Raw genomic sequence first — 27,590 nt, forward strand, 5'->3', positions numbered from 1 at the left:
CAAAAATATAGGTGGTTTTTTTACTCCAGTGCAATGAAACACTAAAAGAAATAAACCAAATCTAAAAAACCCAAAAGCCTTCACAGACAAGCAGTGACTCACAGTGCCATAATATATAACATGTATTAAAAACTGCACTTCAAGAACTCTAATAGTACATTATCACTTTATGTCTTGAATGCACTTATTCCTCCTACCTTTGGTAGGAAATGAGATGGCTACTAAGAAGGCAACAAACAATTAGTCATGTCCTGAACAACGAGGGTACTTTAGCAAATCAAAATCTGCAGTTTACTATGGCATTACAGTCTGAAGTGCCAAAACACAGGAACTGTCTTTAAAACTCAAAACAGAGGAATCATTTCACTACTTAAAAACATGCATAGAGCCCAGTATTCAAGCTTCATGGAGCACTGATTGTATCACACCTGAACAGATTGCTTATTATGCCATGTTCTTAAAAGATTGATCTGCTTTCAGCTTGTTTCTTCCTAATATTTTCCAGAATGACTTGCAAAACATCCCAACTAGGTAAAAAGCAGATTGAGAAGACAACAGTTCCACCCCACAAAATTCTGAGAGTAACTAGGTGGGGAAGAAAGATCACTTAATCAAGAGTAGGAGGGAAGCACTAATTGGGATACAGTTGTGGTATTGTTCTGTCAACAACTCTCCTGTCTATATCACGAAATCAATGCTTCTACACACATGGCTCAATGAACCAAACTACTACTGATAAAAATTAATACCAAAACGATGAAAGTAGTCTAAATGCATATGAATAAAAATGAAAAGGGGATTTTAAGAGAACTGGTCTAACAAAACATTTTCATATTAGAAACTCTGAGCTTTTCCATCATTAATCTATCTTTTATTTATTACACTCTACCACAGTAAGGTTAACTTACATACTGTGACCCCTAACCACACCATTCACATTCTGTTCAATTCAATTACAGACATAAGGTAGTTTAACGCTGTACTTGATCAAAAGACATGAGCTCAGTTAACCATATTATTTGCTATGAGGAAACTAAGCATGATTTTTAGAAATTAGGTAGATTAACTAGTGTTACGTAGAAAGGGGTTCATAATTCCAGGGCCCCCCAAATCACAATACAAATGGTAATAAGCAAATAGTAGTTGCCAATACATTAGCAGCATAAAGAGCTCTGCACGCAATTAGAATCAAATGCATGTGTCTATAGAGACATATCCACTTCCTTGACACATGAAATTACTGCTTTTTAAATACAGTACTTTGTACTACCATGGGGGTTTTCTGAGGGCTCTTTGCACAAGCAGAAATATATCTGTGAACTTCCTGATGGAAGTACTAGCAAAAAGGAAAAAACCATTGCATGTTGTTAAGAGTTTTTACATGTGTTAAATGTAGCTTAGCTTTACTTTCAACAGAAATAGATTTCTATTAGTAGTTATATCTGTCTTAAACTACAAAGGTAATTGCATTCAGTGTTTACAATAATAGCATTTTCTCATATGGGCTATTTTGTTTTATTAATTGTTGTTCTTCAGTCTAATAGGCTCTAAAAGATATTGGAAGATTTTTTCAACAGAATTCAAAATAGTTGAACCTTTACCTAAGTTAAACATTTTAAAAAATACAAATTTTAAATTCATCGATTCCACTTTTTATCTATTCATGTATTAAAAGTTTAGCACATAGATAAAAACCCACATCTATGTGAAAAAAGAGAACCAGGAATAAAAGAAGAAAATAATTACTTAGATAAAACAACCATTCTCAGACTTAAAGGCAAAAAACTCCACAAGCCAAGCCAAAACAACCTGGCTCACTCTAAGCACCTGTGAAGACTCTGCTACTACACAAAATACAAAAATATTCTGATTACTCAGCACTTCAAAGGTAGTCTTATATAAAAATATCCAAGTTAATGCATTGTTCAGATTTATTGCCAATAACAATTATTCACATCACATCAAATTGACTAGATTAGCTGGGGGGGAGGGGAGAGTTAGGGGAGTGGTGTTGTAGGGTTTGTTTTGGTGGTTGGTTGTGGAGGAGGTGTTTTGTACAGTTGTTTTGTTTGGGGTTTTGAGTTTGGGTGTTGTTTTATTTTTTAAACAACCCACGAGGAAAATAAAACTTAAGTACTGTAATCCAACTGAGTGCTGCATAACTGCTGCTCAGGAGTCTTTAAATCAATCCATTAATGCACTGTACATGTTCCCAGCAAAGACAGAATCCTGTGACCCACTGCTGTATTTCATGTGTTGGGGTGGGAAAGCAAGGAGAGCAAGTCTTAAAGTCATCTTTAAGACTGGAAAGCCACATTGTTTATTAAAATTTCTGATAAATAAAATGCTGACTTCCTGTACCTGACTTGGTAGATTCTTGTTTAATTTTCAGGAATAACACTCAATATTCTGCTTATATATATAAACCAATTAAAACTTTTTCAACTCAGCAGATATGATTCTTTTTTAAACAAGTGAAAAACAGAGAACAGAACCCAAAAGATGTAAAATAAGACGGTGTCAAAGTCTTAGAGACAAAAATTGCATGAGTTAGAAAGCTTCCATAGTATTCTAGACAGGCAAAGAGCAGCACCAGCCTTAGATCAGACACCTACTTATAGCTCAGCTAAATACAAATGAGAAGTTCTTCACAATGCGTCATCTCTCCATCAAAATACAAGGCAAAAAAAAGAACAACAAAAAAAAATAAAAAAACCCTACAAAATAAAACCAAACATTCCTGAAATTAAATTCTAATTGCTAAGGTCTGGTGTCTTAGAGGCAAGGTTATTTTGGATTATAGAAATGCACAGTAAAATATGAGAAAGTACAAAGACATTTTTGTTCCTATACAGTCTTACTGTATCTTTGTTCGACAGCTATCAAAATCCCATTTCACAAATTTTTCCAAAATGGAATTTTAAAGCTAACATGGGTTAGAACTGACAGTTTGCTTTCAAATATTTTTTTAAATGAGAGCCTCAAGTGACAATGAAAGGTATCTGTGTAACTCATTCAGACTTATCCACCAAACTTGTGATCTACAAATCCATGAAAAGCATATTTATAAGTATTAAATTCTTGTTTTATTGATTTAAGCTAGTTCTCCCATACATTTGAAATTCAAATCATTCTTTACTAGGAAAAACTTTTTTTTTAAACAAGATCTTACCCTTTCTTTTCTCCTTACCCAACATTCTAGTCCACTTCACTTACTATTTAAAAGTATTCTACAAAGCATCAACATTTTTAACTTCCCTCAACAGATTCCTATTAAAGGTGTATCAAAAAGGACTGTTGACATGTACATACTAGTACTCAGAAATAGCCTATTAACTGCTGTCCACAGCTAAATTATATAGGCTTCATTACTTCAAATTTGTCCATGTCACCACCTCCCTCCCACATGTTTTTAATCTTCTTCTAAAAGTTGGGTTTTTTTTAAAAAGCAGCAACTTAAAAATAGATTAGGTCCAATGTTTTGGTGCCTTTTTTACAGTATTAGATTTCTTCTTGACCATATGCAGAATTCCAAATTAAGCTTGCTTTGTTTTAGGTTACATTTACATTTTAGCTATTAATTAACATTGTAAATGACTTTTAGGTGTGTACTTCTTTTCCCTTTGAAAATATTCAGACCTTTGTGAAACCTTTTAAGAGAAGTCAGTCACTAGTTACTTTTTACTCTTTGTATACCCTGGCAGTAGCATTCTCTGTTAAGTCCTAATCTTTGCTTTTCATAACAAAATTTTTTACCATTTTCAATACTCTGTGTTCTATGTAGTTATTCCCTAATGTGAAGTTTTCTTGAAAAGCCTTCCCCCGTTTTAAATCAATGTAAGCAAACTTTAAACTATCAACTACTTTCCACTATGAATTCCACGGTTAAATGTCAAACATCTGGTAACAGTTGTCATCGATTATCTTACCAAGCCTGGTACCATAAGCCTTAAATATTTTAACCATTTTACGACATAAAAGGAATAGTGGCAGGAGGTTAATAGGAACTGACCTATTCTAGTGTAAATGTCTATCTAACTTCTGAGGGGTCTTGATAGCTGATTTTCACACAGTTTAAATGGTTCTTGAAAGAGCAGTATTACAGACATTATGAGTCAGCTTTAATCAGTTAAACAACTAACCTTTTGCTCTGTTTGCAGTTGGTCACATCTCTGCTTTTCATGGTTAAGTTCTTTCTCCAGTTGTTCAACTTGATCTCTGAGTTGTGTTGTTTCCTTTTCCAGAACAGAAGTTACTTTTAATAGCTCTTCTTTTTCTTTTATTATTTTTTCAATTTTAAACTGTAAAAAAACAAAAATAATGGAGTTTGGTAATTTTTTTCCCCTTCATTCTTATCAAATAAATGGATAACGAATTACTTCAGTGCCTGAGCAGAAGCACAGATTGTGTGTTCTCTGGCTAAGTTGTTTTACAATTTTCCCCTTATTCTCCAATTTCTGAAGTTTCACTGCTTTAACTGAATAGTACTACAGTACCATTAGATAGCACACTTTGCAGTGTCTTGATTTATATTCAAGTTTCCTCTCCTTAAATGAAATGCCTTTACTATTCCCAAGTGACAGTAACTGTGGACGAGCTAATTATCCCTGGAAACGTTCAAGGTCAGGCTGGATGGGGATCTGAGCAGTCTGATCTACTTGAAGATGTCCCTGGTCATTGCAGCAGGGTTGGACTACATGAACTTTAAAGGTCTCTTCCAACCCAAACCATTCTACGGTTCTATAAGCCAAGATAATAACACACATTTGAAAAATTATTTTTAATTTTAGTACTATGAGTACGTATCTGAAAAGCAAAAATATGCTAGATGTATCTCTCTACTCTCTTATCCCTAAATTTTGAAAACTCTAAATCAAATACATGCATGTACATGCTCAGATGCATGGCAAGGTAAAGGAACTGTACTGAGCAATTTTCCAAGAAGCAAGTCACACAAAAGTTGGTTTGGGTTTCTTATTTTGTCTGATTTTTTGGGTTTAAGTGGAGTTCAGCCTACAAACATCAAGAAGCAAATGGAAACACCTTGACTCTAGATGTAAGCACACAAGTCTAACCACATCCCTCCAGCGAAAACCATGACACATCAAAAACTCCTTTAAATAAAACAAGAGTTACTCTAATATACTTAGGCACCTGCAATTATTCAGCTTAGTCTCCAGGGCTCTTAACTTGTGTGCAAATAAAAGTATTGGTTTGGTAACTCTTTTTGCTTACAAGAAGTACCATTTCACACAAAGGGTGTCTTCCCTCCCTTCCACTTAGTTGGTGAGTACAGATGTTGGAGATGGGCAGTATCTACTCTTAGGGTTTCCCAGTCCATGCTTAGTGCTATACAGTTTAAAATCACGATTCACTTAACATGCAAATGTTCTGAACTCCAGTCAAATACTGTAGAACCAGCCAGAAATACATACACTACCCATACATACGTAGGCCTTTTCCTTCTGGTTTGTTCTTTAATATCTTAGTATGTATATATTAAAAAAATAAATAACATTTTAAGAATTGTTGAGTCAAACCTCAAGAAGTCCAGCTTTTGTGGTCACCACTAACATATCAGAGTTTCCTTCATCTTCCATAGTGAGCAATTCTTCAACAGGAGAAGAGGTACGAAACTGGAAAGGTGTGCTTGCTCCACGGATTTCTCCTTTATAAGTCACGTAACAGAACTGATAAAATTCTCCATCATCATTTGGTAAATAATATCCTATCAAAATAAATTCATATTTGAAGAAACATTCTACACAAACTTACAAGTCTCTGTCTGTAAACAGATTACCACATCATGTCTGACTTACAGATTTCATGCTCATTACCTCAGTAAGGCACAGATATATCATCAAAACAGCAGAAAGGAAAAATCATCCTATTTAGTCACTCTCATCCCCCCACAGTTTCTCCTAGCTTTTAAGATACATGCAAAATAGTCTTAGGCAATAGGTGCTATATGTAACCATTGTAAAGTTACAGATGATGATCATCTCCTCAGATGGTAAGATTGACGGAGAGATAGACAACAGGTTAGCAAAGGCATATAGTGCCTTTGGAAAACTCCACAAAAGAGTATGGCGTAATAAACACTTGAAGAAAAGTACAAAGATCAGTGTTTACAGAGCCATTGTGCTGTCTACTCTCTTATATGGTTTCGAATCATGGGTCATCTACCGCCACCACCTGCGTCTCCTAGAACGCTTCCATCAACGCTGCCTCCGTACAATCCTAAACATCCACTGGTCAGATTATGTGACCAATACATCTGTTCTAGAACAAGCAGCAATCACAAGTATTGAGGCCATGTTGCTGAGAACACGGCTGTGTTGGGCAGGGCACGTCTCCAGGATGAAGGACCACCACCTCCCTAAGATCTTGCTTTATGGTGAACTTGCCACCGGCTGCCACATGAGAGGAGCCACGAAGAGAAGATACAAGGACTCCCTGAAACAACATCTCAGCCTTGGCCATATTGATCACCATAACTGGTCTACTCTGGCCTCCAATCAGGAGGCCTGGAGACACACCATCTATAACGCTGCTGTCTCCTTTGAGAACACACGCAGGACCACCCTTGAGGAGAAAAGGCAACGCAGAAAGAACCGTGTCTTGTAGAATATACCACCTAAGGAGTCTTTCTGCTGTGCCTTTTGCAATCGGACATGTCTGTCACGTATTGGCCTCATAAGCCACCAGTGTGCCTGCAACAAATGTGGATAGAGCCTTCCCAAATCTTCGTTTGCGAAGCCTAGCCATGAAAGTTACAGAACAAAGAGTGAGTGATTTTTGGCAAATACCTATGCAATCAAATACAACAGACAAAGGCGGAATAATATACCATGACAAGACATCTGTAACTTTACCATCTTCCTTTTTGTGTTTTTTGTGGAGCAAACACAATTTACTTTTGCTGTTTTTAAACGCCAAAGCATAGTAATGCTCTGAATGGATAACACCAGAGACAAGGGGGGCATAGGTGGGAGCCTGGAGTTTGTTGACAAAGAGCTTACTCTTAAAATTGAAAAAAAAATTCTTGTAGACTTTACAAGGTAAGAATAAATCCTCTTTCTTTTAGCTATGTAATATTGCATGTTGCAAGCAAATTACTTCAGAAGAATTTCTATTCCACTGAACTGTTGCCCTCTGAAGCTTCTACATCAAGCCTCTTGCATTACCTGAATTCACATTTGGGGATGTTAAACAAACATTTCCAGAACTAATGAGATTTTCACCTTTAGTAATAATTGCAAAAACCACACGTTACCCAGTTTAATGGTAAGAAAACTATGTGGTCTTATTCAGAACATTTATTATCAGATATCCTAGCCAGCCTGAGTATGATACTAGCATAATAAATCTTCACCAGATTTTCAGTCCAGCAGGTGATGTCACCCGTTTCAGTTCTTATTTCACCACATCTCAATCTTCTCCCATTCTAATTTTATAAATGATTTCTATTCACCAACTTTTATTTCGGATTCCTAGAAGTCTTTTCCCAGTACTCCTAGCTACTTTTCTTACAAATGGTAAAACATTACATGTGCTATATGGACAGCACTTGTATTGAGAAATTCATGCTTTAATTAGTCTTATACTTTATTAACTGTAGCTCTGGGAATAGCATTTTAACCTCAAGATTCATACTTTTGGACCTGGCTACACCTTCCTATATACCACTCAGTTTATCTCATTCAGTGCTTAAGTAAGATGCAATTATGCAGAAAAAAATTCAGAACAGTCTACCTTGCTGCTCCAGCAAGTTTTAATATTGATTCAGACAAGCTGGTTTTAAAACTAAGTCTTTTTTCTTGTATCTAACGTACTGGAGAAAAGAGATTCCTGCTTATTTTCTTCCAGCACACCTACTTGATCATAAAAAACCAAACATTTAAAGCATGCTGCACAACATTCACTATTTAGCTCAGATAATTAAGCTCCTGGAAGCTCTACTGATCTCATGTCAGCAGCATTAAAATATCTTGCCAAACACAACATGGAGACTGTCTGAATGGAGATTCGATCTGGCAGCTCTATAAAAGTGGAGGTCTTTCAGCATGGAATGTAAGAGATGGGACAGAGTTACCCAGTCGCTTCATGTGTGGTAAAATTTTCAAGTACAAAGGACTAATAATGGCATGTAGAGTCCTACTTTCTAGATCACTTTTAGTTTCAATACAAAGAACAGTGAACTCATCCAAACTATCATTATCTGCAGCTTTAACAAGAGAACAAGCTAATACAGTCATCACTTCAGGATTTCAATCGTTATTTTTTTCTATCTACTTTAAGCAATAAACACACACACACACAAATACTAAAGCCAACTCTAGGAAGTAAAAAAGAAGATAAAACGGTACCTAAAAATCTGTTTGCAAGCAGAAAAGCATTTTAAAAGTTTACTGGAGGTGTTCTTTTCACACAAAATTCTGAACGTGCATATATTTTTGACATTTGTAATGTCCTGTGGCAACAAGTTCTGCACATTGACTGTGTTAGAAAAGTATCTTTATCTCCATTTTGAACCTGTCACTTGATACCTTACATCAACCGTTCCTACTTATTTAAATATAAACAATGAAGACATAAGTCACTTCACATTATTTCTCTTTCCCAGGCTGAAAAATCAGGCAGAAGGAAGTTTGGAAGGTCACTTAGTCCAGCTTCTCACTCCGGAGACTGCTTTTAGCACCTGTTTGAGACTACCGTGGCTGCGTCTAAACAACTGTGTGGAATTCTCATCCTTCCAAACCAGGGATACCTGTTCAAGTGCTGCACTACTCACTCTTGGTAAAAGGGATCTTCCCAACATCAGGCATAAACCTCCCAGGTCACAATTCGCAGCCAATGTCCCTTTTTACATTTAATGAGAAGAGTGTGGCTCTCAGCTTTGTAACTCCACACTTTTATACAGAAGCTATTTCCTAATTTTGATCTTCCTTGTTTATTTGTTCTACATTTTGAGATTGCAAAGGGGAGGGAGAGGATATGATCTGCACACAGTGTTGAAAATTCAGTTATACTATAGATTTGTACAGTTGTGTAACATTTTCTGGTTTTTTCTTTATTCTTTTCATAAAAACTTTAGGTATTTCCATCAATTCCTCACTGTAAAATGTTCTCTGCAACTCTCTGACTTCTCCGAACCTTCACCGAACCATCATTTATTCTTTGACAACAATCACTTAACATTGGTAATGATGTCTAAAGTCCAGAGACTAAAGACAATGTAAAGACACAAGGCATTAAAAAATGCCAAGATTAAAAATGCCTGCTGATGATTAAACAAAGTCACTATCTGTATTTTAATAGTTTCCAACAGAGCTTCTCTATCAGTCATGAATACTGGCCATTACTATGTAAAAAATATACTAAGTCACTTACTTTTCCTTACAATTTCCTTGACATCTAAAATAACACTGTACTTCACACAGTGAAACATGGAAAATTCTCCTCCAATTTATCTTTGTAAAAGTCTAGAACTGCTATACAACCCTCAGCACTGAAAGGAACAGATCAGTATTTAAAAAGCTGCGTAGGCTGGAAAATACAGATAGATACTACTTTACACTTACCTTGAAAAGTCAGCACACAGTTAACTGTTGATCCTTCCACATAATTATCAGGCATAGGTGACCAAAGAAAGGTGTAATAATCTCTTGCAGTACTCCAACCAACCTAAAATAAAATAAACCACAACAACAACAAAAAGAAAGAGGGATAAAACATTAAGCAAAAGAATTTGTTATGCACAGTTAAGGTATCAAGGTCTGGCCTTTGCAACATACTGTATTATGTATATTTCTGCTTCAACATGCAATAAAAAGATACTTAACAATGTTTACAAATCAGGAATATTTAACAAGCATGTCAAAGATTTAGCATTAATTTTATTAAGCTTGTTACCTAAAGCAATAAATGGGTCTAAGGCAATAAAAGGGTCTATATAAAGTAAAACAGCAGACAGTTTTCACTACACATTAAACTACTATTTGCTATATTATTTTTTCTATAAAGATACATTACTTTATGAAAAATACAAAAATATTAATTCTTAATTTTATAGCGAGAATTTCTTAGTGTAAGTTCTATCAATGCTGACTATTTGGTGTCCACGGTCCAACTAGCTCATCAGAAAACAAAAAGGAGGAAAGAAAAAACAGCTTTCTCTTCTACTGAAAAGACCAAAATTGACAGGGCCACACTAGCATTTTTTGGACAACTTCTGCAATACTAAAGACCAGCATTTCACTGGAATGATAATTCTCTCATACACACACACCGTGTCTGCAAAGAAAAAAACAAATTTGCATGAAAACCTAACTCAGCTAAGTCCGTGCAGTCTTCCCACTAACTTCAACAAACCTTTGCTTTCAGATTTTTCATAAGAGTGCAATTCTGTATAGAGTTGAGGCACTGGTACAGGTTGCCCAGAAAACCTGTGGATGGCCCATCTAAAGAAGTATTCAAGGTCAGGTTGGATGGAGCTCTGAGCAATGAGGTGTAGTGGACAGCATTCCTGCCCTCGGCAGGGGGGTTGGAACTACAGGATCTTTAACATCTCTTCCAACCCAAGCTATTCTATGATTCTATCCTCTGAATTCCAACAGGCTTGAAATACACGCAAGTTAAACGGAAAGCCAAAGCTGCTACTGTAAAGCAATGGTTATTAATAATAGTATAACGGTAAAGGAGAAGAATATCTGATTTATTCCACTGCCCAAAAAAACAAAAACAAAAAACCTTGTCAAAAGCTAGGTGTGGTACAGTTTATTAGTAACTGGGTATACTGTCATGGAGGAGTTAAGATGTGGAAACCCATAATTAATTCCTATTTAGGCCTCATGTGAAGTTAACAGTTCCATTTTGGAATGAAGAATCCATTCCTATGTATTAAAATATGAAACTAAATTTTAAAACCTTAACTTCACACATCAGTTGGAAAAAAAAACCCAACACAATACAGTCAACAAAAAGTCAACTACAAAAATGAAACCAAGTTCCAGTCAAAGTGCTAAAGCTGGAACAAATGCACAGTAGTCCTTTCTTAACATCAGAAATCTTAAATAAACAAGAAATTTCTATGGGACACACTGGGAAACTTTCTCTGAGCCAGGTGGAGTACGCGAAGTCTATTAGTCCTTAAAAACCTGGCATGGGCAATGGCAAACATTACAATATCCACATTCAGGCACACAAACATTGCAAATTATAGAAGAACTCCAACACAAAACCTTCTGAAGTCCAGAGGAAGAAAAAGAAGAATAACCCATCAAACTACATGCAAGACTTGTGAAGTATAAACTCCAGTTCATTGTGGTGTTCATCTGATAAGCACAGCAGTCATCCCGTTGACTGACTGTGCTGGTACCATTACTTTTTAAGGAATTCATTGAAAACTCTGAAAACCTTCTGCTCGGAGACAGAAACTCAAAAAATACAAACATTCTTATTTCTTAGTCAAAAGAGCACATAAGATTTAGATGACATAACTTCCCTAAACCAACAGAAAGAAGAAAATCCATTTTATAACTTGAAATAAAGCAACTGCTGATCTAATATTCAACATATTCTTTTATATTCTCCATTTCTCTACATTTAGTTCTCACAAACTCCACTCTGAAACACATTTTTAAATTAGAAACTTGTGCATAAATGCCAACACTCTTGCCTTCCTTCCAGATGTTAACCAACAGATTAATGATCCAGAAACCAAATCCTACTTTCACCCTCTCAACCCATGTTTTTAAACCAACAACTACACATCATGTATCCAACAAAAGCTTCATATCCAGATTCACTTATTATGTACAAACAATGTATAATTGAAACCTCACTTTATTTAATTTTCCCTCCATAAAATGGAAAGCTTTAACAGGCCATTGCAGAGTAATCCACTCATGATATTCCCATTTTCTACTTTTAAGCAAAAAGGCTTATTTCAATTTAGGAAATAATAAACACTTTTCAGTCATATAAACCAACACTGCAGTCACAGTGGAAAAGCTAAAGCCTGGTAAAGAGTCCAGTACCAAGTGCTTTGCAATTTGGCTGGGCAAGTGAGGACAACTCAACTGTCCGTAATACTCACACTAGACAGGTTTTCCTTATACTAACAAATAGCCATATAGTCATCATGAAAGTTTTTTCTTCTATGTTGCCCAACAGATATAAGCCCCTTTCTTACTGCAATGCCACACAGTGGGATTAGCTTTCCACTATTTACATTTCACCCACAGTACACTTCAACAAAATAGCTTGAAGAAAAGTTGCTGCATAGGAAAATAAATGTGGGGACAGGGGAGGGAGTGCCTGTCTGTATGGCAACAATGAGTTACCAAATATATTACTTAGGAAAAATAATAACCATTTTATTTCACTCTATCTCCAACTCTCCTCGGATTCCTCTTAAAAAGAATGCAAGCTTTTCTAAGAAGAAAACTCTGCCTTACAACTGCAGTGTTTGCAGTGTAAGAGTTATTTCAAACTTTGTTTTAATTTCTTAAGTTTCAGATGAACATGAAAAGCAAACACTTTTCTGTTCTTGCATTTTGTTAAATTTCTTTCCTTTTATAATGCCTTGCTAAAGTCAGTTAACTCAGTCTTGAGACAGAGTGCTTTAAAGAAAGACCACTGCAAGGGAAGCTCACTTGGCATTTTGTTTCCTGGCCTCAGAAAGCTGCTATGCAGCTGGAAGAACAGAAGCATTCATTCTGCTGCATTAACAGTGCCTGACCTACCCATACAACATCAGCAGGACAAAGCAGCAAACCCAGGAAACACTTGTTTAGCTGAACCAACTTCAGCATAATCAGTGGGCCTTTACTGTAAATACCTAATACAACCCAATTAAGCAAAAGGGGTTGGGGGGGAAGGTCACACAACCCCAACCACAAAGCTTATCAGAGTAAAAATTATGCCTTTTTTGTAATTCAGAAGGCAAATTACATATCTGAGAAAGTAATTTAGCAAAGTACCCAAAGTACTGCAAAAATACAATATGCTAACTCCAAAAGAAGCAAAATTTCAGACAACAGGTAAGGCTCTGGATGTACATTATACAGTATAATTACTACTGACAACAGTAAGTGAAAAGCCTTGACATGTTTCACATAGTAAGAAACAGTTATTTTGACTCAAACCACAGATAACACAGGTGTCTAAGCAAAATGCCATTGGGCCCAGTATCAAAGGAAGTGATTTCTCCAAGCAGGCTCCTTTGGGCCATAACCCTGAGTTAAAGTAACATTACTTGAAAGTCACAGTAGTGCTTGTGCTACTGTAGTATATAACAATCAACTACAGGCAGCTACAAAAATCAAGCTCTTCTGAGACAACTAACAGATGGGAAAACTAAAACATCTAGGGGCAGTGAAGCTCATACCAGGCAAAATTACTGTGAGTTAACTGTTAACACTGACACCTCACTGATGCAATATACTTTTGAACACAAGCATCACCAGCAAACAATGGTATCTACATGCCAGTTCTGAAAGGATCAAACTGTACAAAAAAATTTCAGAAGCTGGACGTGAGGAAAAATACTTATTAAAGTACTAAGTACATTTCAGTAACATTCAGGCACAGGCATTTCAAAATAAGTAAACAATAAAATTAAACCTTAGAGGTCTTTAGTATGTCTGTGATCCCCTTATAATACATTCAACTTTCCCTTACCTCAGACCAAGACACTTAAGACCTCACTTCAAACATCACCTCGCTACTCACACCGAGATTAAAATTTGTTATAGAGCAGGAGCCCTAAAGCTGAGACATTCGTGGGCAGAAGATGGCTGCAAAGTACTCTAAACTCTTTGTGAAAGCCTGTAATCTTACTGTGTTCTCTTATTCCCAGACCTCAAGAAGGCATCTCTGCTAAATGTTACAAACACATACAGGCAATCTTTCAACTTGGGCTGTTGAAAACATATGGTATTTGTTGCAGTATCAAGGTACTATCAGGATCCTAAATTATGATCATCTCTTGTTGGTTGTATTTCTACCTCATAGTTCAGAGGAATGTGTCAAAATGACACTGACCGCGTGCCTAGACCATAGGATCAACTTTCTCTGTTAGGTATAAAGCAAAATAAATATAGAAACAATATGAATTCTCTAAAAGAAAACCCGCTACATATGTAAATGACTGCCCAAGGAAATGTTATGACAGATCAAAGAGAAAAAAAGCTATAGTTTACTTTAGGAGATAAGTATGAAAATGTATTAAAAAGGGGTGGGTGGGGTTTAAGTGAACTATTCCCTTACTATCACATCTCATGAGAACAATAAATTAGCACAGTCTCTTACTTCAAAATTGTTACTAGCTACTGCCTACTTTGTCATGCCCATTCTGACTCTGACCACACAAACCTACTGTAACAAATATATTTAGAAAATTAATGACATTTGGAATAAAATGGCAGAATTTCTCGTCAAAGGTAACATCACACAAACCCAGATTATCCTTCTCTTCACCTAGTATAGCAACTGCAAATATGCTGCCACGGACATCTTTTTTTTTTTTAAGCTAAGTATTATTTGCATGTCCTTCCAAAGAAGGTAAATCAGAAACCAACAGAATCACTCTAACTCACAAATATAGCAATTCTCAAAACATTCTGAATTCCAATAATTCTATTCTCAACTATTTTAACAATAGTACATACTGTCCACTGCACACTCTTGCATCTATCATGGCCAGCTGTGCAGTGATGATTCTGTGCCAGAAAAATAGTATTTCTATATGCATATGGTCAATAACACATCCAGATGTTGTATTATACTTCATAACGTGATCTCAATATATGGAAGTAATTGCTGTGGTTTTTTAGTGATCAATCTACAACAGAATCAGGATATTGAAATGACTCACACAAGCTGTACTGTTATTTGCAGTCCAAAAAAGACTAAAGAACCCAGAGTACTATACAAAGACATATCCAAATTGCCTTTATAAAACACAAACACCAAGCTATTCCTTAAGTGTATATCAAATACAAAGTCAAATACTGTTACAAATGTTTTTGACCACAGACAATTTAATTCTGAGGTCTGCTATAGATCAGGACATTGAAAAGAGAGAAACCAAGTTGCATGTAGACACAGGTACTGTCCTGATGCACAAACAGTAGCTCAGGTATGATGTCCTAAATACTGAGTGCTGTCTCAGAGCAAGCAGGCACTCATTGTGTTCAAATAAGTTACTAAGATCTTCCCAATTCCGGTTATTCAATTTTTCCATATGTTAAGTTATCAGAACATCAGATCACAATTTTTAAGGTGTGGATATTAAAAACATGGACAGTAAGAAATAAAACATTTCCCTTCCTTCTCTAGGGGTACACTGAGACAGTCAACATCAAAGCATGTCTACAACTTGTCAACATCCTAGAGGAATGGTAATGTAGATTACTTAGAAAAATATATCAGCTAGAACTGAGGAATAGAAAAGTTTTGATAGAATAGTTAATTAATGACACAGCAAGACCAAAGACCATTAGCTTAACATATGTAAGACTGATTACCTGCTGATACCACACATCGTTCCAGCATGCTGGCCTCAGCAAAATTACATCTTCAGAGACGCACAAAGTATTATGATATAACCCCACGAACACCTACACCTTTGATGCAATATCTTTATAGTCCCCACAGAATTCTTTCCTTGTGCCTTTGAGATGGATAGAAAACCTGCCTCTCTTATATACTGAACATCAGACAGCTCTATTTGCAGACATATGCTCTAGACAGAGAGGTAAGCACTGCTTCTTACCAACCAAGCAGGTTTTTCAAACACTTCTGCAAATCTGGACATTATGCATTAATAATGCAAAAATATCATTCAGCCATATGATTATTCACTTTATTGTGAAATATATCACAATATGTAGACTTCCCTGGCCGGAAATTAGGACTACCTACAGACAGACCACTTTTGCTGCCAGATGTAGTGCACACATTAGTTATTTTTCCTCTTTTAGATTTGGATTACTCTCAAGATCTCTCCAGATTTTAATTAATCAGAGATGAGCAGAGACAAAGAGAGGATACTGGCCTTGGATCACTCTGGGAGTACAGATCTCCTATGAAGTCAATTGAGAATGGCAAGTCTTCTTGCCTTTGACTCAGAACCATCAGATTTTTCTGCATAGAAACCCTCAGTAGAAGGAAAGTTGATCTGAAATTCTAGTTTTCCCTACATGAACAGGGACTCAGGCTCAGGATGTGCATGCCAATTATTAAACCTCTGAATTAGATCTCTGAAAAAATGCCCTTTTTTTTTTTCCCCTCAGTAACAAGCAAGGACATAACTGATCAAGATCTTCTCGCATTTGATTACAGATGACTCTCCAGAACATCATAAAAGCAAAAAAAACAGAGGTGCAATGAAAGACAACAGATTTGAAGACTGAGTCAAGACCTAGTTTTGACTCCCCTCCTATAGGGGACAAGTAAGAAAAAGAAGGATGAATATATACAAAAATAATAAAAGCTGCATATTCAGAACTTCCCACATCTCCAAGTTTTTGCCAGATGTCCAATCCCAAAATTAGTGTATTCATTTAGATACATCTAGTTTGTAAGGAAATGGGTATATCTGAAATAATTCTCCTATATGCAACATTAATCTTCCAGTTTATGAACACCTTCTTGGGAACAGTTTTAAACCCATGACCACCACCTCAAAATGCCTTATGCTCAGCATTACTGAAATTCAACATTTAGCAACTTACACTGGGAACAAAAAAAAAAAATATATCACATTTTATATACAGCATATGCAGGGAAGTTGGTAGAATCTGTTAAGTTCTGCAACTTAAAAGTAAGCTGCTCTTCAGAAGAGAATTCTAAAAAAGTTTGAAAAAGCAGCTTAAATTGTCATTCTACATGATGCAGCCACGTCAATAAAGTAGCCACAGCCCATCTACAACACACCTTCCCAGTCCCCTTGTTTCCATCAGTGATGCCAGTACAGTTGCCCATTGCATCACACAGCGATCAAACTAAAGAACCAAACCAGTTTTCAAATAAGATGGTAAAAGCTGATGGAGGAAGGACTGTATTTTCCTGGCAGATCACTCTGCTGATCCATTTCACTGTGCAGCTGCGCTAACAGCTGGACTAGCAAAACAGGGACAATAATATAAGGATATAAATAACCAAGCAAGTGATCATTGCTGAAGAAACGTACTTGCACTTGCAAATGAAAACCATTCACTAAAAAGGTACCTATAGATTTTTTTCAGTTCAATAAAAAAATTCTTATCTATCTAACAGGACAGAATACAGTTGAAGCTGTCCCCTTCAACAAAAATCAACATCAGAACCAAAAACAACACAAGGTTCACAGGAGGCATGGAGGACCTTATTCCTTATTTATTTTCTGTACAAATCGGAAATCACCACTGGTTTTGGGGGGGGATTTTATTGTTTATTGTAAAGTAGGTGCCTTTTCCCTCTGTCCAGTATTCACTATTAACAACACTAGTTACTTTCAGTGCAATTTCAGGCAAAGGTTAGGTGACATGAGCTTAAATAGGTTTGTTTTCTAAGCAATTTATGCATTTCAAAAAGACAAGGTGAACTTTATTCCCTCTACATGAACAGTCTGTGAATCTACATCTTGAGCTCTCTCACAGAAGCCCCTCTTTCCTTGCATACTAGGCCAATACTACAGGTCATTAATTATTGTTCTCATAATTAGTCAAGATTTGCTTTTGCCTTCTTTTTTCAATCACAGAATCACTTTAATAAACATGCCTCTCTCCTTCATACATGTTTTAGAGAGGTAAATTATAAAACCCTGCCCGTTTTCATCAGTTTTCAAGCCACCTCCAGGTGGTTTGTTATTTGTCCATGAACAATCAGTTCTCTAGAAGTCACTCATTTTTACACTCAGATCACAGTATAGTACAACTTCTGACTATTATCTCTCCCAAGACAACTACACTTTCACAGTTTATTTTACTGTAAACATTACATATACATATTTGTAGTAACAGATACAGTCAGACAGCTGGCTCCATTTAACTCCCTGTATGTAACTATACTAAGTCAGTATATCCATAACACATTATATAAGCTGACATAGTCACAAAAAGAAAGCAATTTTAATTCTTTTCCCATCTTACAATGCTTCCTTCCCTTGTGCTGATGAGAATTAGGTGAACTGGAAATTCAGTTGGGGAATTCCACTTAAAAAATCCAGTCACAAAACGTTGGGTCTTAACCTCAATCAATTCCCTGATTTGATTCATTACACAAGATCTTGTTTCACGTAAAGGAGAGGAAGTACAAGAAATAAGACACCCAGCGTAAAAGATGTTTCTGTCAGCAGTAGTAATACCTTATGCCAGTTCAAGATGTTCCTCAAATGACTGCCAAAGCTGTATTACCTGCCACTGTTAAAGTAAAATAAAAACTCATACCTCAACAGTTTATGAAAGGTATCATCACAGTCAAGATGAAATCAGATAGCTGCACATTGTAAACAGCATTTCATGTAGTCACCAAAAAAACTGTTTCGTGCTTCTTTTTAATTTTTCCTACACAGTAATTTTAGGGTCCTGTCTGATTGTCTCCCTCACTTAAACCAAAAGACAAAGTCACTACATTCACTTCTAAAGTTACATTTAAATAATTTCAAGATGCTTATGTGTAATATGAACAGCACTCTTCTAAAGTTTTGATACAGATTGTTTTTGAAGTTTCATTAGTGCCATCAGCTAAATACTCAAGTGTGCTCAATTACACAAATTGCAAAAATTTGCAAATAATCGAGATATATATACACATATTTTTAAAACCTTCCCACTAGAGAAACGTGCCTGCTTGTAAGTTGATACCTCCCTTGCACAACTTCATGACTGTAAGTACTGCACAAAGCATTAAAAATGCTTCTGCTTTGTTATAGAGTGCAGTACTTTTATGTTGCAGAGGAGTAATTTATCTTGAATAAAGACCAACAATGCATTGATAATCTGTAGATTATAATGAAGTCAAGCATTTACATTCTTAAATAGTGGACACAGTTCTACAGGAAAGGTCCTCCAGTACCAAACTAGTCTATCACCTTTACGCCCTCTCCACTGCCAAAGCATCACTTCTTTAAAGGCTGAATCAAAACTTCTATTAGCCACACAAATAAAGAATATAAGCATCATCTATTAGGAGCTATACTGACAAAGAAACACAGATCAAGGTCCTAAATAGAAGTAGATATAAGAATTAAAGAATTTTTAATCCCATTCTTCTAATGAAGCTTTACTAGCCTTTAAAAATATCTCCAAATACCTTTGGAGGTGTGGCCTCACCCCTCCACCTTTTTCAAGAGTCTGTTTTGAACAAGTTTAGTGATCTATAATGTTCTGCCTGTTCTAGCAAGAACAATTAATCAGGGATGTGTATCAGGATATCTCCAGCTTAGTTTTCATTCTTTCCACACACATTTCACACTAACTCTGTATCATATTCTTCACATAGTCCTGTTTACAATGTCACTCGGTGAGCACACACCTCTTCTCAAATCATCTCCATTTAATTCTGCACACCAGCACCACATCACACCTTTCCTTTATTCCAGCTGATCTTAAGCATACTCATTTTGAGTTCCAGTTTTGAGCTCCAGTTTGGTCTTTTTTACAAAACTTACACTCTAACACACCACTTAATCAACGCACCACTTAAGTGATGTTCAACTTTAAAAGTTTATGAGAGAGTTTTTATGTTGTTGGGATTTATTTTTTTTAACCAGTAAGAGAGTGGGCAAACATTTGAAAAATAGCAATAGAACAAGCTTCACTTACCTTGAAAATGCCAACCCAATCTTTTTGATGAGGATGGATAAACTGGGTTAGAGTGTAGTGACATTCAAGATGTGTGTTTGGAAGATAACTTTTCGCCACATTTTGAAAAATCACATGTGCAAAATTGGAAGTCTGCAAAGTGTTAGTTGAAGACGGAACTTCTTGAAAGGATGACATGATTGATCTGTAATGAAATTGTAGAAGTTGCTACTTCAACATAGTGGAAAAATTAGTTAAATTACAAAAATTAATCTAGTTGAAATAAACAAGACAGAAAACCCTAACAATTGGTTCCCCTGTTCCAAAAACAGATAGCCACAGACTAAGTTCACCAAAGTGCACTGACTCAGCATCATTCCAAAACAATCACCTCTCAGAATAAAAGAGTAGTTATTTCAGCAATGACATCAAGATGGAGAGAAACCGCTGCTTAGCTGAATGCCCCCAGTATTCTATCTCAGATACAGCGGCAAAAAGTGGAAAATAAAAGCAGTGATGGGAAAACAAAGCAAGGTTTTAACTCAATGAGAGATTCTTAATGGTTCTAGACATGGTAGAGAAGGAGAAACAAAACTTCTGTAGTTTCCCTGCTTTACATTTTTCTCAGAATCCGTAGTGCTCAGTGCTTTTCACAGGATTTTTATATATGAAGTTTTTCTTCCCCTCTCAGTAGAAGTATCAAAGTTCCATTTTAAGACCTTTTTTAAAGACAAGAAAGTTTATCTAAACAGGAGAGGTTTGTTTGGGTTGGCTTTTTTCCCTGCTTCTTCTTCAAAAGACTTCTCCTGCCACCGTTCAGCAGCCCATGAGCATCTTTTACTATTCTCACTGTAACACATGCTCTCAGCTCCACACGTTTGGCTTCATTTCCATAAACAATGGACTGCATTGACAGCAGGAACACTGAGGTATGCATGCAGTTTGACGGATTAACACTAATCAGTTGGGACTGCAAAAGCTTTTAATCATGCTTTCCATTCACCACCTCATTCAGGATACACAGTGCTACAAATTACAGCGACACAAGATGCCTCACCAGCAGAACAAGAACATCCTTTCCTCAGATTCGGCAATATCTGCCAAAAATAGAACACGGGCAACTGAGAAGTTTCGAGTGTCTGATTTCCAGGTACAATCACAATTCTGTCAAAACATTTCCTATCAGGAGGATTTTGGCCTTATGTATCTAACACTTCTAGAAAGATGAGCCATCCTATTCTTGCAATTGATGTTAAAAGTAATTTTATACTGACCAAGCAAATTCACATTTTGAAAGAAGTAACTGCCAAGTGTGTGACATAATATATTACTTTCATTGAAGATACATGTGGAAAACAAAACCCAAAGGGGATAGGGCACTGCAAGTCTCAAGTAGTTCAAAGATTAAAAGCTGTTTGTGTATTTCCTATAGCCTTTTACAATTTCACCAGCTAAAAAATAAGTTGCAAAGACGCTGAGTTTTCTGAAATAAAATGCGCTCTGAAGTAAACAGATATTCATCATTCAAAACAAGGAAAAAGTAAAGTAAATAGAGGGCGTTTTCAGTTGTAAGCCCTCAATATTCAAGCTTAATACTGCCCAATTTAGTGTAACACATTAAGTACATACAGGCAGCCATGACATTATTTCAATGTATCAGATGTTAAACAATTTTGTACACTGAACAACACAGGTTATAAGATAAAATGCCAAGCTTGTGAAGATGAACAGATACAAAGGAAAAACAAGAACTTACGCAAGCCAGAAACTGAGTAGAGATCAAAAGACAGTTTTCTAGAGAAAATAGGGTACATATAAATCCTATCAGTTGGTAGCTTCAGGGTCCAGAAGAGAGTAGCAAATTTTACAGCATAGGAAAACCCTGAAAGCTCCCACACATCTCAAAACAGAGTATTATATTCAAGACAGCTCTCAGATCCACTCTGAACTATAAACAGTATGCAGCAGCAGTTTCTACAGTTCTAAAAGAAGCAGAATAACCTTATTTCCAAGTGCAACAAATTAATTAATTTTTAGTAATTCAGTAAATTAGCTGAAAAACACTAACATGAAATAGTGCTTCAATTTTCACCAGCCAGAATAAGTATAAAAACGGTTAGCGAAGCATTAATAACAAAAACAATTGATTTTATTTTTAATAAGTCTATTTTTAAGATTGTATAGTTTAGCCTAAGCACACACTACTGGAGGAAAAAAAAAGAAAAAATTATACTAATTTCAGCACACCAGTTGCCAGCTGCCACTGCTGAGTAGTACTGGAACCTCTGGAAGTTCTTTAGTGGAACCAGTAAAGGGAGACTGGTTTCCAAGCCCAAAGCAGAACTGTTCACAAATCTGAATTTGGGCAGACCAGAACAGTCATCTGGGATTACTGTTGCCTAGCAGGAAAATCCCCGGAGCTTAGGTGATGCTGAGATCTACTTACAGTTCAAGAATAGTTTAGGGCGATGCTGCGTGCTTGCCTGCCTGCTTAACTCACTGCTACCGCTTAGGAAACAGGAGAGGAGGAGGAGAAGCAGGGAGAGCTACGCACTGGCTTCATTACCGACATGACAAGCGCTTCCCACGGAGAGGCTGAGCGACGCGTTTGGTTTTACGCAGCGAAAAGAACGGTGAAAAAGAGGAAAAGCTCGTCGGGCAAGAAGAGCAAAAGCAGGACGAGCCGTACTGCCCCAGTCAGTCTCCCCGGGAGTCCTCCGGCCGCGGTCCCGGGCACCTGACACCCCCGGTCCCGACCTCCCCGGCCGCCTCCTGCCCCTTCCCCGCCGCTGCTCCGTCAGCGGCCGGCACGGCCTCACTTGCCCGCCTCGATCACCTTTGCTCCGGGCCTTCGCCTTCTCCCCAGGAAGGGGAGCCCCGCCGTCTCCCGCAGCCCGGCCCCGCCACTCCCCTCCCGACCTCGGCCGGCCCGCACAGCTGGCGGGGGCCGGTGGCGCAGAACCGCGGCCTCACGGCCCCACCCGCTCCGGGGGCTGCCGGAGGCAGGGAGGAAAGAGCGTGTCAGCCCTGCCCGTTCCCCCCAGCCAGGCCCCGGAGCGCCCTTACCTAGACAGACGCGGAGAGCGCCGGGGACATCAACATGGGGCCTCCGCCATCAGTGCCGCGCAGCCCCGCCCGCCCGCGTCACTTCCAGCCCGGCCCTGCCTGCGCGGGGCGGGATCCGGCTGGAGAGGGGAGGGTTCTCCGGCTGTCTCACGGTCTGACCGTTCCCCTTGTCCCTAAGGCACACGGACTCGGGGGGCGAGAGGGCCCGAGCAAGGCGGCGCTCCCAAGGTGTGCGGGGTCGTGCTGCTGTTCCTCCGTACAGCGCTCCCACGGTCCCCTCCCGGCATGTCCATGATTACAACATCACCTCTGTCGCACTCACATGCCCCGATGAAGTCATCGCCTCCTCCGTCACACTTCCAAAACACGGGCGTGCTCGCACCTCGTGAGCAGCCTCCCTGTTAATCTCCCAGCCTTTGCGGGTCTTCCCAGGGCAACGGAGGGATGAGATAAGAGCGATCGTAAACGCTTACGCAGGGTTCTACTTGGGTATGTTGGCGGACCTCCGTGAAAGTACATTACATCACACATAACACCGACTCAGAGAACACAGAACCACAGAATCCTTTAAGTTGGACAAGACCTCTTGAGATTATTGAGTCCAACCTTTGACCGATTACTTACCTTGTCAATTAGACCGTGGCACTAAGTGCCCCGTCCAGTCGTTTCTTGAACGCCTCCAGGGACAGTGACTCCACTACCTTAATCACTTTAGTTACCACGAGTTTATACAGGATTAATTTTACCTTTTATTACATCTGATAGTTTTAAAACAGTCTAGATTTAAAAGGTTTGGGCAGGAAGGCTCCTCTAACTACACTCACAACTATTTCACTGACTCCACTCAGTTTTCATCCAAAAGTAGCGCATAGACTACTTACCAGAGTCATGGTTCTGAATAAAAACCAACAGTGATGAGTACCCATCATTCATATGCGGGACTTGTCCCAGTGTTGGTTGCCACCACAAACCGTCTCCAAGATCATCTTTACCTTTTTGTTGCTATCTTTTCTTGCATGTTTTCATATGTATTTTCAACAAATGGGTTATGTAGAGAGACACAGTGTTATTACTAGAATTAATATTCTATTATAGGATTAATTATTAGAATTATTGAGTTAGGTTTTTGACAGGTTCACCAGCTTTTTCATGGTCAGTCCTAACAGAAATGAAACTAAGCTGGAGCATTGAAACTGTTCTTTTAAGTAATTGAGGTTATTCATTGTACTTGTACTTCTTGTTTCTGAAAACAGTCTCATGTCTTCTGGTATATCACAGGTTACTAAGTAATCCTTTGATTTGTAGCCACAGTTAATAATCTCTTATATCATCCATATAATTCATTTTCCCCTGGAAAACAATTACTTCCCTGCATAATACTAACTGACCATTTTAGAAGACACAAGAAGTGTATGTATAGCAATCTCTCCTGTAAGACTAGATGAATTTTTGTAGTGGAAAATGAAACCAGTATGTTGTTCAGAAAAGCAATAAATATTTCTAAGGAGGTAGGAAGAGCTATTTCTTATCTCAGCCCCCCATTTCTCCTCTTCACTGCTCTTTGCTCTGTATGACATGATAAAGGGCTAAGAGTCACAAGACACTGTTCTCATGTGGGCTGGGACTTAGGAAGAACTCAGGGTTTACAGTCACTAGCTGGGGAATATCAGTATTGGTGAGACTAAGTAGTTTTGCTTTCGTTTAAAGCCATTATAATGCAGGTTTATGGGAATATGATGGGAAATTTGAAATAAAGATTTTCTTTGGCAGCTAACAAAGTTTTTACAGTGAGTGCCTGGTATAAAAAAACCCCAACAAACTAACTCTGTTTCCTGATTTTTAAAAGAAGACTTCTCCCCCATACCAAGTTTTTTAAGAAACTTGAGGTATTTCCATGTTCACTTAAAAAATGTTCATTCGGTCAAAAAAGGTAGTTATGGGTTACTCATAATTCAGTATTGAGTTATTATTTCTGTTGCTTAATGCATATGGAAAAACAAACTACATGTGCTAGTTGTCACGTACAGTGTAAATATTAGAACAAATAAATCAAGAATAATCTTACCTTTTCTAGTACTTATATCCACAATTTTCAGGAAAATGTATTTTTAAACTCTGTATCTCAACCACATATATATAGTGGTTATAACAAATACATAATACAAAAATATTTCTTCAATTATTCAAATTAATATTTCTTACTAAAATAAATGGTTTAATAAGTGTTCTCATGTATGTGTTTGTATGCTATGTTTAGATGCCAACCTTATCCCTCTACAGTTTATAGATATTTTACAGAAAGACAGTGCAGCGCCTTTTCTCCTTTTGTTATCACCTCTTCGAGAAATGAAGGACTTGACCCAAATGGACAAGCTGTGCACTATGATCCCAGGATCAACAATCAATATGCTTGTACTTGTGCAAACAAAGATTTGAATCAGGAAAAATGTGACTGGAACTGGTGAAACTTGCAGTTGCTCTGAGAATTAATGGTTGAGTGCCTTAATAAGTCTGGATTTTCTAGGTAGCTACTATCTCATGAAATTCATCCATGTGATATAAATCTTTTAGAAAACTTGTTCTTGAGTAGGAAAAAACAAAACAAAACATTATTTTTCTATCTTTCCCTACATTCTCCTCAAAATATTTAAAAAAAAAAAGTTTGATATCAGCATTTCTAACAAATCCTTACCCTTGTGAGATTCTCTAATGCTAACACAAACTCAATTAGAAAAGCTTATTATGGGTATGATGGCAATAATCCCATCTCCTTCTGGCTTGATTTTCAGCTTTCCAACCCCACTGATTTCAGTAACAGGAAAATGGTTTTGTTCAAGCTGGTGTTTTACCACTTTTCATGTGTACCAGAATTGTACTCTAAGCATGTAGTGTCAAAGTTTAGCAAATATTTGGGCATTTTTAAAAGAAGAAAAATGGTGAATGTCAAGTATCTTTTTAATGATACTTTATTTTTTCATATAATCAAAACCATGTCAGTTGGAAGGGATGTCCAGAGCAGCTCAAAGGAGCGCATTACTCAGGGCCTTGCCCAGCCACATTTGGAACGTCTCCAAGGATAGAGGCATTCCACTGTCACCTAAAGGACCTCTTTCAGTGGTTGAAAACTCTAATTGTAAAAAAGTTTCTTTATATCAAATCGGAATTTCCCATGTTCCAGTTTTCTCTTGCCTCTTGTTCTTTTACTGTGCACCTCTGAAGAGTGTTCAGTTCTATCTTTTTTAGACCCTCTGCTTAGCTGGTTGTAGATAGTAGTTGGGTCTTCCTGTGGCCTTCTCTTCTTTAGGATGAAAAATAAAACCCAGTTCTCTCTTTTTTTGTGTCTATATGTACAATTCCCAAAGAATACATGTCAAATACATTTCACCAGGGTATTAATTTTGAAATAAAAAGTTGGCAGAACTCTCCTCATAGGGTGCTAATTTCTGAAGTGCATAAATATGAGGACAAAAATACAATGGCAAATTATGATTGTGGTTTTGATAGAAATATTAAATAAAGTAAAAATGTTTGAGAATGCAGTAACTGCATTTGAACATTACTAGATTCCAAAGAAGTTTGACATTTAGTCTGGGATATAAAAATTCCCCTGCTTTGTAATTATACTGAGACTTTGTCAGGATGAGACTAGTCCTTCTTCAGGCAGGAGATGAATGAGGAATAAAAACTGTAAGCAGTTAACCAGAATTGCCTAAGGAAGTGCAGGGCAACTACAGACTCCCAGGGAAGAGAGTCCTGGGTGTTTGGAAAACATTAACTATTTTCCTTACTACACTATCGTTCTAAACCTGTGAGCTCCTTTAGTAATTTAGAGCCTTGAAATTATAAATGGGTTCCTGTTCCATCTGTTTAACCTTGGATATATGCAAACTTTTAGTCAGATCCAGAGCCAAACAAATTTTCTGTTTATGTTCTGTGTTAGAGCCTGAACCAAACCCATGATGAGTTTTGGAACCAGCTCTGAATTCCCCTCCTGAGGCCTATCTTTGCTTTGTACAACTGACAGAAAAATTATATATTTCTAGAGTTTATTACCAGAGAAAGGTACTTTATGTTGTGAATATTCAATCTATTGGCCTGACATGATGATATTGATGAAGTGTAGTAAGGAAACACTTCAGTTCTAATGATTTGGTTTCATTTTGGTTTGACTCCTATTTCAACACTTCCAACTTTGAAAGTATGGGCCATGTGAGATGTAAAATATATATACTGATGTCACTAATCGGAAGCTCTTTCTGGTCATGTTGTAAAGCACACTTAATCAACTTCTTTAAGATCATGTTACAGAAAGCTATTAACTATACTCTTAAAACAGTTAAATAGTTATAAATAATGTTTTATGTTATGGCTGACGACACTGAATTGCCCAGCATTTAAGGAAATCTAATCAGAGGGCATGCAGACTTGGCCTTCCAGTAAGATGGCGTGGCAAAACTTTGGAACGTATTAGAAATCCCATACTATTGCTAACATTTCCTATTAAGGAGAAAGTTTCTCTCTGTGTATTTTGGATTTCTTTTCCAACAGTTAATTGCAGCTGATGAAGAAAAGCTATTCAAAAGCTGCCAGGATTTTTAAATCTGTAGAGTGAGATTGATGAAATTTGTGGGTTTTCCCAAAAGAGTATAGGTGAGAGCAGACATGTAAATTTTGTATGTGTGTGCATGCACGTGTGTGACAGAGGAGAGAGCAGGAGCTTACTCCTAAGGT

At 37.3% G+C, this 27,590-nt stretch overlaps 1 protein-coding gene and 1 long non-coding RNA gene across 6 annotated transcripts in view; one reads left to right on the top strand and one right to left on the bottom strand.

Annotated features, from left to right (window-relative positions):
* TAX1BP1 (Tax1 binding protein 1) overlaps positions 1 to 22,979 on the bottom strand; it is a 52,446-nt gene extending 29,467 nt beyond the window's left edge. For 4 of the 5 annotated variants that reach the window (XM_064674248.1, XM_064674232.1, XM_064674239.1 and 1 more), the window contains exons 1-5: positions 22,860 to 22,979; positions 19,815 to 19,998; positions 9,585 to 9,687; positions 5,541 to 5,728; positions 4,143 to 4,301 (exon numbers count right to left, since the gene is read on the bottom strand). In XM_064674248.1, coding sequence (XP_064530318.1) covers positions 4,143 to 4,301; positions 5,541 to 5,728; positions 9,585 to 9,687; positions 19,815 to 19,991 — 627 coding nt within the window. In that variant the 5' untranslated portion in view covers positions 19,992 to 19,998; positions 22,860 to 22,979. Of the gene's footprint in view, positions 1 to 4,142; positions 4,302 to 5,540; positions 5,729 to 9,584; positions 9,688 to 19,814; positions 19,999 to 22,347; positions 22,368 to 22,859 lie in introns of those variants that run through there. The other variant, XM_064674225.1, reaches the window with a different exon arrangement.
* Positions 22,980 to 23,150: 171 nt separating this feature from the next.
* On the top strand, positions 23,151 to 25,326 carry LOC135423730 (uncharacterized). Its single transcript, XR_010434934.1, has 2 exons — positions 23,151 to 23,244; positions 25,147 to 25,326. It is a non-coding gene; the product is annotated as an uncharacterized LOC135423730 (long non-coding RNA).
* The last annotated feature ends 2,264 nt before the right edge of the window (positions 25,327 to 27,590 follow it).

The sequence above is a fragment of the Pseudopipra pipra genome, chromosome 1 (assembly GCF_036250125.1).
Source record: "Pseudopipra pipra isolate bDixPip1 chromosome 1, bDixPip1.hap1, whole genome shotgun sequence".
NCBI classification, from domain to species: domain Eukaryota; kingdom Metazoa; phylum Chordata; class Aves; order Passeriformes; family Pipridae; genus Pseudopipra; species Pseudopipra pipra.